The sequence below is a fragment of the Desmodus rotundus genome, chromosome 9 (genome assembly GCF_022682495.2).
Source record: "Desmodus rotundus isolate HL8 chromosome 9, HLdesRot8A.1, whole genome shotgun sequence".
Classification (NCBI taxonomy): Eukaryota; Metazoa; Chordata; class Mammalia; order Chiroptera; family Phyllostomidae; genus Desmodus; species Desmodus rotundus.
The window spans coordinates 78733706-78750013 of record NC_071395.1 but is presented as its reverse complement, the minus strand read 5'-3'; the positions used below and the strand labels follow the sequence as shown (position 1 = coordinate 78750013).

Here is a 16308-nt window from a genome sequence, read left to right as displayed (position 1 = left end):
ATTGAAGACCACTACTTTAGAAGAACAAAAAATTTTTATGGGGACCCTAGTTTAGATAGAGTCTCCCTCCCCTCTATACAAAACAGGTTCTGTGAGCAAATAATACTTCTTAATGGTTCTCCTCTTTAGAAATTAATGATGAATATTAGATATTTATTTTTTTATTATTTATTTTTTGTCATTTAAAAAAATTTTTATTGTTATTCAGTTACAGTTGTATACCTTTTCTCCCCATCCCTCCACCCCACCCCAGCTGAACCCACCTCCCTCCCCCACCTCCACCCTCCCCCTTGATTTTGTCCATGTGTCCTTTATAGTAGTTCCTGTGAATATTAGATATTTAAAAGGCCCTGGAAAGTTCTGCAATAAAAAAGTTTAACTTTGTAATTTTCCAAACTTAGTTCAGCATCTTAAAGAACACATTGGAAACACCCTATTACTAATAACTGAAAGTATATTTTAATTACATATCTGTTAATTTGTATGTGGTGTATTTGGAACATAGTAACTAGGCACATGTTTATATGTCTTTGCGCATGGGCACACACACGGGTGCCTTCTTACTGAAGTGTCTATCTGTGCTTAACTGTACGTGCAAATGAAGTATGAGATGAAAGTACCGTCAAAAATGTTAGACTCTAGTTGAAGATAATGAATTAATGTTTCATTTCATAACCAAGACATGTAAGATTGATTATTGTTTGTTTTATTTGCAAGCTTCCCTAGCCACTTTTATCACAAAATACTATTTTTATTTGAAAGAAAGACTGACAAACTGTGGTTATTTAGTGCTGGTTATTGTCGCAAATGTTTTCTGAAATAAATGGAGTTTGTAATTTCAAAGAAAATAACTGCTGATATTCACTGGCAATGACGGAATTTGATATTTCTAATAAAAGTTAGACATTTATAAAGGGATCCAGAGACCACCACTGGCCGAAAGGATAGACAGTATTAGAATCTTCAAACTTGAACAGGTGCAGAATACAGCCCTGCTCTGTGGCGCCCTTCCTTTAGGATGCGTGTTACGTGATCATGACAAATAGTGAGAATGCGTCTCACGCTGTCTCTGCAGTGGGAAATATTTTCCTCACAATGTAGTGCATTCATTTCCCATCATAAAAATCTGTGTGTCCAGAAATATTGTCTGCAATTCACACAAGTATTCTCCATGTAGATAGTCATTATATTTTAATGAATGGTGTGCATTATTTTTACTTTAATTTAAATGATATTTTATGTTCTAGGATGGCCCCAGAAGTAATTTTAGCTATGGATGAAGGACAGTATGATGGCAAAGTAGATGTATGGTCTCTTGGAATAACATGTATTGAACTAGGTAAGCATTCTTTTTTATTACTAAGAAGTAAGATGTAATCAGTGTCTTACCTCAATCTCTGTACGAAATTATAGGTTTTTGTTTTTTGTGTCAGTTACTAAGGGAAATAATACATTTTTTACCTTGGTGACTTGTTAATTTTCATACATAATTAGATTAGGCATATTATATTTGCTCTGTTAAATTAGGTCTAAAGTAATTTTCCACTATGGTTTTACGTTTGAAATATCTATGTCTAACACTAATGACTATTTGTTAAACGCCTAGAATATGTATGTAATTACTAGACTTACCATCTATGTAAGGTCTCTAAAGCATTCATGAATTATTTACCTCTACCTAGGATATTTATGACCTTGAATGGTGTATGAGCAGTAGATGCCAGGCTGCATATCATATTGTATGTAGTGTGTTGATTTTATACACACATTATATTTTGTGGCCCATAAGTGGAACTATGCTTAAGGCACTGGGCCATCATAACTTTACTAACATTCCCACTCTAAGGGAGCCAGGTGGGTAATTGAACTGTCATTGTAATTAAAGATGATGAACATCTTGCTTTTGATTCCCCATACTTCCCCACCCCTCCTATCAGCCCAATATCCTTTCCTTGTTTTCTTCTTACAAGAATATTTCAGCCCTGGCTGGTATACCTCAGTGGATTGAGCATGGGTCTGCGAGCCAAAGGGTCACCGGTTCAATTCCCAGTCAGGGCACGTGCCTGGGTTGCAGGCCAGGTCCCCAGTTGGGGGCGTGTGATAGGCAACTGTTTCTCTCACAACGATGTTTCTCTCCCTCTCGGTCTCTTTCCCTTCCTCTCTCTTTAAAAATAAATAAATAAAATCTTCTTTTAAAAAAGACTTAAAATACAAGTTGTTTTATATAAACAGAAACCTATAGTCAATACACAAAAGAGAAAGAGAAAGGAATCTAAGCATACCACTACAGAAAATCATCAAATCTCAAAGGAAGAGAGCTAAAGAAAGAAACAACAAAGGAATTAGAAATCAATGAACAAAATAGCAATAAATATGTGTCTATTAATTACTTTAATTGTAAGTGGACCAAATTCTTCAATCAGAAGACATAGAGTGGCTGAATGGATTTTTAAAAAAATAAGACTAACCTATATGAGGCCTATGAGAGACTCACTTTAGAAGTAAAAATACACACAGACTGAAAAGTGAAAGGATGGCAAAAGATACTCCATGCAAATGGAAACCAATAAAAAAGCTAGGGCAGCTATATTTATATCAGGCAAATAGACTTAAAAACAAAGACTAATAAGAGACAAAGAAGGGGGGCATTACATAATGATAAGGAGGTAAATCCAACAAGAAGATACAACATTTGTTAATGTTTGTGCACCCAACACAGGAGCACTTAAATATATAAAGCAATATTAACAAACCTAAAGAGAGAAATAGAAACATGATAATAATAGTGGACTTTAATACCCTGCTTTCAATCAATCAATAGATCATCCAGAAAATCAGTATGAAAACATTGGCCTTAAATGCCATGTTAGACCTGATTGACATTAATAGACATGCAGGATAATTCAGCTAAAAGCAATAGAATGCACATTCTCAAGTGCTCTTGCGGCATTCTCCAAGATAGATCATTTGTTCAGTCACAAAAGAAGTCTTTATAAATTTAAGAAGACGGAAATCATATCAAGCATCTTTTCTGACCCTATGGTACAAAACTTGAAATTAATTACAAGAGGAAAACTGGGCAATTCACACATAAATGCAGATTAAACAACATGCTACTGAGAGGAGGGAGCCAGGAGGAGTAGGGGTGAACATATCAGTAGGGGAGAGCGGAAGGGAGGGAGTAAAATTCCAGGAAGGGTGTCCCAGAGTCCGGAGTCTCAGTGAGCCCAAGGAGACGGGGGTCCCTCCAGGTTCTTGAGCTATAAGACCTGGAGCTGACCCTGAGACCTGAGAGTGGAGGGTAGCTTGTCATCATCCATGCTGATGAGGGAAGCATGGTTCCTTCTCACTTACCTTGGTTTTGCTTGTCACCTCACCCTTGGCTACAGTCAGTGACAGGACACAGAGTCCTGGAGAAGTACAGACAGACCCCTGGGTGGATGGAGACCTAGGACATAGGCTCAAATTGCCTCAGCCTCTCCTGCTAGCTCCAGGGTCCCCTCTCTTCCCTTACCTCAACACTGGGACTATCTGGCTCAGGATTAATGTCAACGAGTTTCGGCCTCCAGCTGCTCCTAGAGAGGCATTGGCTGCGGAAGGACATTTCCTGTGTATGTTGTATATGGGAGGGGGGTCTGGGAGTATTGTGTTGTAGGTTGCTGGGAGTTGCGAGGTGTTGTGATGTGGATGGTTGTCATGGGATGCTGTTTCAACAGCTGGAGCCCAGCCCTGAGCTAGGGGACTAGACGGTGGGATCTGAGGCAGGAAGTGGTGTCTGGGGGCTATAGGGAGAGTCTTGAAACCCTTCTTCCCCGAGGCTGTGATGTGTGTATTGGGGCCTATGAGGATCCGGTACAAGCAAGTCAGGACATTGTGGGTATGGGCAGGGCCACCTGGAGGGGAAGGGCTTTACCTGTTGAGAGGCCCAGGGTCAAGACATTGTGCCCAGATCCCTACCATGCTGGGCAGGCAGGTCCCCTGGTTGGAGTTTAGTGGGAGTTGAGGGCCAAGTCTCAGAGCATTTGGCCAGGTCACAGATTGTCAGCCAGTGCTACCACCACTGCACTGGGAGCCAGCAGGTATAGAAAATGAGATGGTGATGGGGACCTCCAAAGGATCCTTCAAACAAGGAAAAGAACTAGATATGGGGCTGTGGTCCCCTGTAAGGGGAGGAAGGGGGTCAAAAAAAACACCCCATGCTGTTGACCAACCATCCGATTAGTGGATCAAAGAATAGAGGGAAAGCATCTCTGAAGACATGAAAATGGGAATACAACATCCAGAATGCGTGAGATGTACCAAAGCAATTCTGACAGGGAAGTTCATAGTGATAAGTGCCTACATTAAGAAATAAAAAGATCAAAGGACCTAATTTTATACCTCAAGGAACTAGGAAAAGAAGAATTAAGCCCAAAGTTGATAGATGGGAGGAAATAACAAAGATAACAATGGAAATAATTGAAATACAAAGTAAAGTGAAAAGGAAAGAACAGTGAAATGAAGAACTGGTGTTTTGAAAAAACGAAACTGACAAACCTTTAGCTAGACTCACCAAGGAAAAAAAGAGTAGTAATGGCTGAAGTAAGTATATTCGCAAAAGAAAGAGGTTACAACTGATACCACAGAAATACAAGGGATCATAAAAGACTACAGTTGACCCCTGAAACGATGGGGGGTTTAGGAGAGCTGACCGCTGCATAGTCAAATCCATGTGTAGCTTTAGACTCCCCCAAAACTTAATTAGTAATAGCTTAGTGGTGACTGCAAGCCTTACCGATAATATAAACAGTCAAAACATTTTGTACGTTATATGCATTATGTATTGGATTTTTACAATAAAGTAAGCTAGAGAAAGGAAAATGTTACTAAAATCATAAGAGAAAATACATTTACAGTACTGTACTGTATTTATACTTTCAGTTTATGTTGTCTGTTTACGGGTGAATTGTCTGTCAGTACCTACATCAATATTGTCTAGTATGATACAGAACACCATTGATGTTCTATGTGTTAATGATATTGGGCATCAAAAATGGAAAGATAATGTGCAAAAGGAATTCCTATGTAATGTTTCATGCTTCAATAACAAGGAATAAGCAATGTAATTGCTTTGTATTAACCTAGTGTGATTGATAATGATTGTTTCACAGTAGTAAGAATATCTCCAAAAATTTTTCCAGTATGTTTATTGAAAAAAGTTGGTGTTTAAGTGGACCCACACTGTTTAAACCCATGTTGTTCCAGAGTCAACTGTACTATAAACAATTATATACCAACAAATTGGATTGTAGGAGAAATGGATAAATTCCTAGAAACATACAGCTAGACTGAATGTCTACTAAGACTGAATCATGAAGAAATAGAAAATCTGAACAGACCAATTGCTAGTAAGGAGATTGAATTAGTAATGAAAAACCTCCCAACAAACACAAGTCCAGGACCAGATGGCTTCGTTTGTGAACTCTACCAACATTTAAAGAATTAGTATTAATCCTTCTCAAACTCTCCCAAAAAAATAGAAGAGGGAACACCTGCAATCTCTTTACACTGCCAGCATTACCCTGATACAAAATCCATACAAAGATAGTACAAGCAAAGAAAATAATGGGCTAGTATATCAGATGAACATATGTGCAAAAATCCTCAACAAAATGTTTGCAAACTGAATTTAACAATACATTAAAAGGATCATACAACATGATAAAGTGGGATTTATTCAGGGATGGAAGGATGATGGTTCAGCATTTGCAAATGAGTCAGTGTGATACATCACTAAAAGTGAATGATAAAAATCTTATGATCATCTTAATAGATGCAGAACAAGCATTTGACAAAATTCAACATCCATTTATGATAAAATCTCAACAAACTGGCTATAGAGGAAACATACCTAAGCATAATAAAAACTGTATATGACAAGCCCACAACAAAGATCTCACTCAATGGTGAAAAGCTAAAAGCTTTTCTTCTAAGGTCAGGAGTAAGACAAGGATACTCACTCTTGCTGCTTTTATTCAACGTAGTATTAGAAGTTCTAGCTGGTCAGTAGACAAAACTCAGTTGGATTTTATTTACTAAGAACAAACTATCACAAAGAAAAATTAAGAAAACAATCCCATTTACGGTCACATCAAGTAGAATTAAATGCCTAGGAATAAATTTAACCAAGGAGGTCAAAGATCTGTACTAAACTATAAGACTTTAATGAAAGAAACTGAGGAAGGCACAAATAAATAGAAAGATATTCTGTGCTCATGGAGTGGAGGAATTAATATTGTTAAATTATCCATACTATCCAAAGCAATCTACAGATTCAGTGCCATTCATATCAAAATTCCAATGGCATTTTTTTACAGAAATAGAATGAGCAATGCTAAAATTTCTGTGGAATCACAAAATGGCCATAATAGCCAGAGCAATCTTGAGAAGGAAGTACAAAGCTAGAGTTGTCATGTTTCCACATATAAAACTACATTTAAAAACTGTAGTAATCAAAACAGCATGGTATTGGCATTAAAACAGAAACATAGATCAATGGAACAGAATAGAGAACCCCAAAATATACCTACAAATATATGGTCAATTCATGACAAAAGGAGCTAAGTAAGGATCCACAATGGGGAAAGGATTGCATCTTCAATAAATAGTAATGGGAAAACTGGATCACTGTTTTACACCATGCAAAAAATCAACTCAAAATTTAATTTTACAGAAGCAATCCACACTTACAGATACATTTGAGAGACAAGTACAAGATAGTAGGGTCTCTTAACTTTTTAAAAAATTTAATTTGAAACATATTAGTATATGATTCAACTCAGTCAGCAAAAGCTACAAGTGTTCCGTTTAAGATCAGGAACAAGACAGGGATATCCACTTTCACCTCTATCATTCAACATAGTACTGGAAGTCGTAGCCACAGCAATCAGACAAGAAGAAATAAAAGGCATCCAATTTGGAAAGGAAGAAGTAAAACTGTCATTATTTACACATAACATTATACTGTACATAGAGAACCCCAAAGATTCCACCAAGAAACTACTGGAACTGATAAATGAATTCAGCAAAGTAGCAGGATACAAAATTAATATCCAGAAATCAGTTGCATTTTTATATACCAATAATAAACTGTCAGAAAGGGAAACAAAATAAACAATCCCATTCACAATTGCTACAGAAAGAATAAAATACCTAGAAATAAACCTAGCCAAGTATGTAACAGATCTGTACTCAGACAATTATAAGACATTGAAGGAAAAAACTGAAGATACAAATAAGTGGAAGCACGTACTGTGTTCATGGTTAGGAAGAATTAACATCATTAAAATCTCCATACTACCCAAAGCTATCTATAGATTCAATGCAATTCCTATCAAGCTTGAAATGACACATTTCACAGAACTAGAACAAATATTTCAAAGATTTATATAGAACCATAAAAGGGCACTCATAGCAACAGCCATCCTGAGAAAGAAGAATGAAGTTGGAGGAATCACGTTATTTAATATGAAACTACACAGTAGGGCCATAGTAATCAAAACAGCCTGGTGCTAAAGAACCTATGCACCCCAATGTTCATAGCAGCACAATTTACAATAGCCAAGTACTGGAAGCAACCTAAGTGCCCATCAGCAAACGAGTGGATCCAAAAACTATGGTATATTTACACAATGGAATTCTACACAGCAGAAAGAAAGAAGGAGCTTATACCCTTTGCAGCAGTATGGATGGAACTGGAGAGCATTATGCTAAGTGAAATAAGCCGGACGGTGAGGGACAAATACCATATGATCTCACCTTTAACTGGAACATAGTCAACAGAAGAAAAAAGCAAACAAAATATAACCAGAGACATTGAAGTTAAGAACAATCTAACAATAGCCAGAGGGGAGTGGGGAGGGGACAGTGAGGAGAGGGGATTACAGGAACTGCTATAAAGGACACATGGACAAAATCAAGGGGGAGGGTGGAGGTGGCGGAGGAGGTAGGTTCAGCTGGGGTGGGGTGGAGGCATGGGGAGAAAAGGCAAACAACTGTAATTGAATAACAATAAAAAATTTTAAAAATAGAAAAAAAAAAGAAATACAAAAAAAATGGAGTTAGAGCAGGGAAGGGTGCTATGTGGGATTTGAGAGAATAATAATATGAAAAAATATATAATCTGAATAAAAACTAAAGACAAAAAAAAACCAGCCTGGTGCTGGCATAAAAACAGACACATAGGTCAGTGAAACAGAATAAAGAGTCCAGAAATAAACCCACACCTTTATAGTCCATTAGTATTAAACGGGAAAGAAGCACATACAATGGGCTAAAGATAATTTATTCAATAAATGATGTTGGGAAAATTGGTCGGATACATGCTGAAAAATGAAACCAGACCACCTTCTTACACCACACACAATAACAAATTCAGAATGGATCAAAGGCTTAAATTTAGACCTGAAACTATAAAAATCGTATAAGAAAACACAGGCAACAAAATCTTGGACATTGCTTGTAGCAATATTTTATTGGCTATATCTCCCCAGGCGGCAAGGGAAACTAAAGAAAAAATAAACAAATGACATCATATCAAACTGAAAAGTTTATGCACAGCAGAGGAAATCATCAACAAAATAAAAATACAACCCCCACAGAATGGGAGAACATATTCGCCGATATATCCAGTAAGGGCTTAATACCCAAAATGTATAAAGAACTTACAAAACTCAACACCAAAAAAACCCAACAAACAACCCAATTAAAAAATGGGCAAAGGACCTGAATAGACACTTTTCCAAAGAGGACATACAGATGGCAAATAGACGTATGAAAAGATGCTCAATGTCACTAATCATCAGAGAAATGCAAATTAAAACCACAATGAGATGTCATCTCACACCTGTCAGAATGGCTGTCATTAATAAATCAACAAACAACAAGTGCTGGCGAGGATGTGGAGAAAGGGGAACCCTTTTGCACTGTTGGTGGGAATGCAGACTGGTGCAGCCACTGTGGAAAGCAGTCTGGAGATACCTCAAAATATTAAAAATGGATTTGCCTTTTGACCCAGTGATCTCACTTCTAGGAATATATCTGAAGCAACCCAAAACACTAATTTAAAAGAACATAAGCACCTCTATGTTCATTGCAGTGTTATTTACAATCACCAAGATATGTAAGCAGCCCAAGTGTCCATCAGTAGATGAGTGGTTAAAACAACTGTGGGACATTTACACAATGGAATACTGCTCGGCCTTAGAAAAAAAGAAAATGTTACCCTTTGCAACAGTATGTATGGCCAAGGAAAACATTATACTAAGTGAAATAAGACAGTCAGAGAAAGACAAATACCATATAATTTCACTCGTATGTGGAATCTAATGAACAAACTGAACTAACCAGGAAAATGGGGACAGACACAGACTGAGAGCAGGATGACAGCCAGTAGGGTGGGGCAGGTGAAGGGGTGGAGGGATTGAGCATGAAGGAAAAATGACTCATGGACATGGACAACAGTGTGGTGATGGCTGGGGAGTGGGGAATTCGAGGAGACTTAATAGTAATGGGGAAATATACAGTAAATATTAAATTAAAAAAAAGACAAGCCAGAATATAAACATTTTCACTGTTCATATGTGAGGCATTTTGAACATCAAAATAAATGGTAGTAGCGGTTTATAGCTTATTAAATAAAATAAAAATCTGTAGGCCCTGGCTAGGTTGCTCAGTTGGTTAGAGTGTCATGCTGATATGACAAGGTTGCAGGTTTGATCCCCAATCAGGGCTCATACAGGAATCAACCAATGAATGAATAAATAAATGGAACAACAAAATCAATGTTTTCTCTCTCTGTCTCCCTTTCTCTCTCTAAAACCAATAAATAAAAAAAAATTTAAATAAAAATCTGTAAGTCCATTATAATAAATAAATAAAAGAATAAAATGAAAGCTTTGTGAAAACTATTTATATCATTTCAAAGTACCTTCTCACAAAATACTTACTTACAATAGAAAAAGAGAAAAATTACCATGAAGAAGCCTGTTAGACATGGCCCTAAGTGATCAAAGAGAACACCATTAAGACAGGACCATTTGAAATTATTCACTGTCTCCTAGAATACAATGAGAAAGACACAACATCTAGTTCTGTGATGTTCCTGCCAAAGGTGTATAACCTAAATGTAATCATAAGCCAGAATCATATAAAAATATTCAAAGGTCTTGTATCTTCAAAATTGTCAAGATCATGACTTCAACTTTTACTAGAAAAAGAAGAGCAAATTCAACCCAAAATAAGGAGAGGAAAGAGAATTAAAAAGATCAAAGCAGAAATCAACTAAATGAAAATAGAGACAATCAGTAAAATAAAAAACTATTTCTTCAAGGACATTGATAAAATTGATAAACTTCTAGCCAGATTGATGAGGAAGAAGAGAAGGAATACATGACACATATGATATCACTGCAGATTTTACAGGTATTTAAAGGATTACAGTGATGTAGTATGAACAATTTTATGTTAATTTAACAACAGATAAAATGGACAATTTACTTGAAGGACACAGATGATCAAAGCTCACTTTTTCTGTGAAGGATATTATCTGACATTTGAGTGAAACTTGAAAGGGGTTTGAGGATTAGGTGAGAGTCATGTATTAGCATTAATGGCCTGATTTAATGGAGATAATATTGTTCTTTAGTAGAATATTCTTGTTTTAAAGTATTTAGGAATGGTAGGGCATCAAATAAATAATTTACTCTAAATCAGTTTACTTGAAAATGTTCTTTGAACTCGCTATTTGTTTGCTATGTTTGCGATTAATTTTTTTTTAAACTTCAGTAGTATTTGTGTGCTCCTTTATAACAGGCATGTATTTTAACAGGCAAGTTTTCTTTCTCTTATAGCGGAAAGGAAGCCTCCTTTATTTAATATGAATGCAATGAGTGCCTTATATCATATAGCCCAAAATGAATCCCCTACACTACAGTCTAATGAATGGTGAGTATTTCTAACAGATATATTATTCAACATTGTATAAATTAAGTGCTTTCTCATAATGTTATCAGAATTATTTCATTTTAGCTAAGTAAAATGTGTTAATACCTGAAGTGATGTTAAAATAGACTTAGCTTTGGCTAGTGTGGCTCAGTGGATTGAGCACCGGCTTGTGAACCGAAAGGTCACCAGTTTGATTTCCTGTCGGGGCACATGCCCGGGTTGCAGGCCAGGTCCCAGGTTGGTGGCATGTGAGAGGCAACGGATTGATGCACATCAATGTTTCTCTCCCTCTCTTTCTTCCTCCCTTCCCTGCTTTCTTAAAGTAAATAAGTAAATGTTTTTTAAAAAGTAGGTTTAGTCCTCTGACAGTAGTGTAATTAATCCATCATTGTTTTGGGGTATGTTATTTTTATTGGCTTATTAAGAGACACTGTTCTATATGGTATTGGCTTATGAAATTCCCTCAGTGAACCCATGTTAAGTAAACTATTAGGAAAGATAAATAAAATAAAATAGGTTTATTTTACCCTTATATCCTGTTTATTATGTCTACTTTTCATAGTATCAGTATCTCAGTAATGTCACATGGAAGCAAAAAGTATTGCTTTTTACAAAAATGTATATATTATATTTTCTTTGAATTTTTAGGAATATATATAACCCTGATTATATTATAAATATCACAACTTAAACATTAATATTTTATAATTAAAATATGTAGGTTGCCATATCTATAGTGATATTTTTAGGAGAATGGTATTTAATTTATATGGTAAAACATAGGTAAAATGACTTGATTTATCAGAATTACCAGATTTAAAACTTTGGATCATTCTAATAGTTATTATGTTATTTATTATTCAGAATGGTCTGATGTTCCTTTTCCTAATGCTTCCTTGATTTGATAAGGAAGTTTATGTAGAACAGATTGACAGTTTTAGAAAACTAGAGTTTTTATCAGAAATTTTTAGTGAGAAATTCTTCAGCTATATCTAGCATTTGAAAAATTCTAGTATATTTAATAAATAATTTAAAATTCACAAGTAGATGCATAAATTAGTGACACTTTTTTATGATTATATAATTAAGGCACATTTAAAGATCTTTGCGTCTTATGTAGAGATATAGAAGGAATCTTTTGGCACAGAGTTTAGTATTAAGGTACATCAAGTAATAAGTATAGTGAACACAGACTGTCTTTATACTGTGATACATTGAGGATTCAAAAAAGAATTCTTACCACAAGGAACATAAAATGCTGTTTGACTATTTAAGTCAAACATTGATGGAGTAATTATTACTTACTGCCTTGTTCACTGAATGCTTATCAAGCACATTCTAATAATATGTTGCAGACTTCTAATGTTTTTAAAAATATCTTAATTGGTTTTCTGGGTTTAATGGAAGTTCTTTCCATTTATTCAGGGACACCAAATGCCCCAGGTGTAAAAAAATTCTCCCTCCAAAATTAATAGAGTGGTGTTCTGAAACATGCTAAGTAGAAAACAGTCCAAGGAGTAATCGAGAGAGAAAACAAATCAAGAAGAATGGTATCTTAGATTTGAATACAAAGAAGAAAAAGATTGACTTCCCTAATTTTGCCTCAATTTATAATGAGTTGTGATATTTAAATATGTAGAAGCAGGATTTTAAAATAACCTGTGTAAGTTTGTCTTTGAAAAATGGTACAGTTTCACTGGTTGCTTTAGAAGGTTTTCATAGACTTATATGAAATATATATTGTATTGTGTCCACTTTTCTTTTCATAATTTCTTCTCCATGCCCCTCCCACCTATAGGCACATACCTTGATTTGTGGATCTGTTTTTAAAGGATATAGCAATATGTTCACTTGATACTTTCCTTTACAATAGGTCTGATTATTTTCGCAACTTTGTAGATTCTTGTCTCCAGAAAATCCCTCAAGATCGCCCTACATCAGAGGAACTTTTAAAGGTCAGTTCTATTATACTTTGTTTTCTACCCCTAAGAAATTATTTTAAGGAATGTGTTTTATTCTTCTTTGATTCTGAACAGTATTAAGATTGCTCTACTAGTTTTTACTAAAACAATAATTTTACATATTGTTCTTTCTTGGAACATTTCTCCAGATGCTAACTTTTTCATTTTTTTTTTCAAAATTGATTAGTTGCTTTTACCATGGCTGAATAGAATGTATAGTTCAATATTTAAAATAGTACCAAATGTCTAAATCGTTACATGTACAAGAAGAATAGTTATGAGTTATAATTACAAAATTTAATTTATGTGGCACAATGTTATATTTCAAAGTTGGCAAAACATAGTACAACTTTGAATTTAATTTTTTTATCTATAATACTTTATTGATCTTTCCTGTGTTAAAATAATATAAAAGAAAAAGAAGTAATGTGATATACGTATTTATGTAAATACCGTGGGAGAAAAGAGATTTCAAAAGAAACTTAAAAATGAATATTCTCAAGAGGGCAGCATAGGCAGATATGGCTGGCCTCTTTTCACAGTGACATCAAAATTACAACTACAATACAGAACAACGATCACTCAGAACCGTTAGAAATTGAGTTGAATGGAAGTCTGACAACTATGGAATAAAAGAAACTACATTTATCCAGACTGGCAGGAGAGGTGCAGATGCAGAATGGGTTGGTCCCACACCCATATCTGATGAATAAAAATGCGAGAAGGCTATCTCAGTGCGAGGAGTCCCAGCCCCACACCAGGACCCTCAGCCCAGGGTAACAGTACCAGGAAGATAAGTCTCCAAAACTTCTGGCTGCAAAAACTATCGGGGATTGAGTCCGTGGAAGAAACTTCTGAAGCCCCAAGCAGTTCGTCTTAAAGAACCCGCACAGGGACTTACCTACTCAGACTCACTCCCTCTGACCTTCAGTGCTGGGAGAGATCCCAAGATTCCCAGGCAAAGGAGACGGATGAGCTAGATCCATGTAGCATCCATCTCAGATTGCTTTACAGGTCAGGAAGGGTGGCCCCAGGCAAAACACAGGTGGGTGCTGACCTTGGCCTGCACCATCTGGGAAACCCCAGAGCCAGCGCACCCAGTGGACAGCTACACACCACGTCAGAGAGCACTACCACCCTGCCCCTGCACAGCTGATTATCTACAGAGGATGGAGGTTGGTGGTAAGTGGTCATAGCCCATTCTTACAGCTGACGGACCTGGATAAATCCCTGCCATTGATCTGCCAACAGCAACTGAGGCTCAGCTACAAGAGGAGGGTGTACTTAGTCCACACAAAGGGCACACCTTAAGTACCTAGCTTGGGTGATACAGGAGGTAGTGCCAGTCGACCCGACAGGACACCTACTACATTAGGCCATACTGCTAAGACACAGTCAGAGCAGCTCTACCTAATATGTAGGAATACATACAGGGAGGCTGCCAAACCAAGGAGACAAAGAAACATGGCCCCAATGGAAGAACAGATGAAAACTCCAGAAAAAGAGCTAAATGAAATGGATACACAATCTATCAGATGCAGAATTCAAAACACTGTTTATGAGGATGCTTAAGGTATTTAGTGAGGACCTCAGCAGCATGAAAAAGATCCAGTCAGAAATGAAGGATACACTAATTGAAATAAAGAACAATTTACAGGGATACAGCAGCAGAGTGGATGAAGCCAAGAATCAAATCAATGATTTGGAACATAAGGAAGCAAAAAACAACCAATCAAGAACAACAGAAAGAAAGAATAATCTAAAAAAATGAGAACAGTATAAGCAGCCTCTGGGACAACTTCAAGAGGTCAAAAAGGAGAAGAGAAAAAACAAGAAATTGGAAATCTATTTGAAAAAATAATGAAAGAAAACTTCCCTAATTTGGTGAAGGAAATAGACATGCAAGTCCAGGAAGCACACTGAGTCTCAAACAAGATGGATGCAAAGAGGCCCACTCTAAGACACATCATAACTAAAATGCCAAAGGTTCAAGATAAAGAAAGAATCTTAAAAGCATCAAGAGAAAAGCAGTTAGTTATCTACAGGGAAGTTTCCATAAGGCTGTCAGCTGATTTCTTAAAAGAAACTTTGCAGGCTAGAGGGATTGGCAAGAAATATTGAAAGTCATGAAATGCAGGTCCTACAGCCAAGGTTGCTTGCTCTACCCAGCAAAAGTACCATTTAGAATCGAAGGGCAGATAAAGTGTTTCCCAGACAAGGAAAAACTAAAGGAGTTCATCATCACCAAACCATTATTACATGAAATATTGAAGGGACTTATTTAAGAAAAAGATGAAGATCAAGTTACAAAATAGCCATGGCGATGAAAAGTACAGTACGGGAAATGGGATAGCCAAAAAACTTACACACATGACCCGTGAACACTTGCCTGTGTGGCGCTTGCCTGAGGGAGTTGGGGGTGCTGGGTGGAGGGGAGCAACGGGGAAAATCAGGACAACTGTAGTAGCATGACCAAATAAATACAGTTTTTAAAAAATGGATATTTTTGTTTCTTTTCTGGAAATACATTTTTCTAACTTAATGAAAATATTTTAAAAATCATGTAAGTTCTATTCAATTTTCATTAGATTTGGTTGGTGTATCCTTTATATTCTCAAAAAATATACTATTTTATTTGGAGGTTCTCTCTCTTTTAATAACAATAAAAGTATTATTGAAATTTATGTATTTCTTAAAACATATAGCTAAGACATTAGTAAGTAGTATTTGACTCTATTTGTGACCCAGAGGAATCTTGTTGATTTTTTTACTACAAGATATAAGTAGACTATTATATGAAAGTTTTAAAATTTCAAAGATATTCAGTTTACTTTCACTGACACACAGGCACTTAAAGATACAAAGAAAATCTTGGGATATATATATTCAATAGTATTATTTGCTACCATAGTATGTCAAACAGCAATATAAAGTTTCAGTAATGCTTGGGGAATTCTAGACAGTAATCTCATTCATAGTCTCAGAAATGAAAGCCTGAATAAATAGATACTTAAAATAGTAGCAACAAAAAGTTTAGTATGCCTAAGAATTATTTTACTGAAAAATAAGATCTAATTGTAGAAAGTTATCAGACTTAGAAATATTTTTTTTTAATAAGCAGACTGAATATTATAAGTAGTGGTACATAAAAAATGCTTAGGCTCAGGAAGAAGGAAGAATGTGACTGCCTTCTTACACTTGCCTAAGCATAAACTCTTTTGATAATAACTCAACCCACCAGGGCCAGGGATTTGGTATTTGGAGACTAGATCTCAAGCATGCATGTTGTGTTCATTTACCTGTATTGAATACTTGAGTGCATTGGCATAGCCTTATTGGAAACGAATGGAAGTATCTATCAAGT

General features: G+C 36.0%; 1 protein-coding gene across 6 annotated transcripts in view; it reads left to right on the top strand.

The window, feature by feature from the left end:
• The window catches only part of TAOK1 (TAO kinase 1), a 137760-nt gene that overhangs the window by 81431 nt on the left and 40021 nt on the right, over window positions 1–16308 (top strand). For 5 of the 6 annotated variants that reach the window (XM_045199370.2, XM_024565241.3, XM_053912089.1 and 2 more), the window contains 3 exons: window positions 1248–1339; window positions 10890–10983; window positions 12857–12938. In XM_045199370.2, the coding sequence (XP_045055305.1) occupies window positions 1248–1339; window positions 10890–10983; window positions 12857–12938 (268 nt within the window). Of the gene's footprint in view, window positions 1–1247; window positions 1340–10889; window positions 10984–12856; window positions 12939–16308 lie in introns of those variants that run through there. The other variant, XM_024565243.3, reaches the window with a different exon arrangement.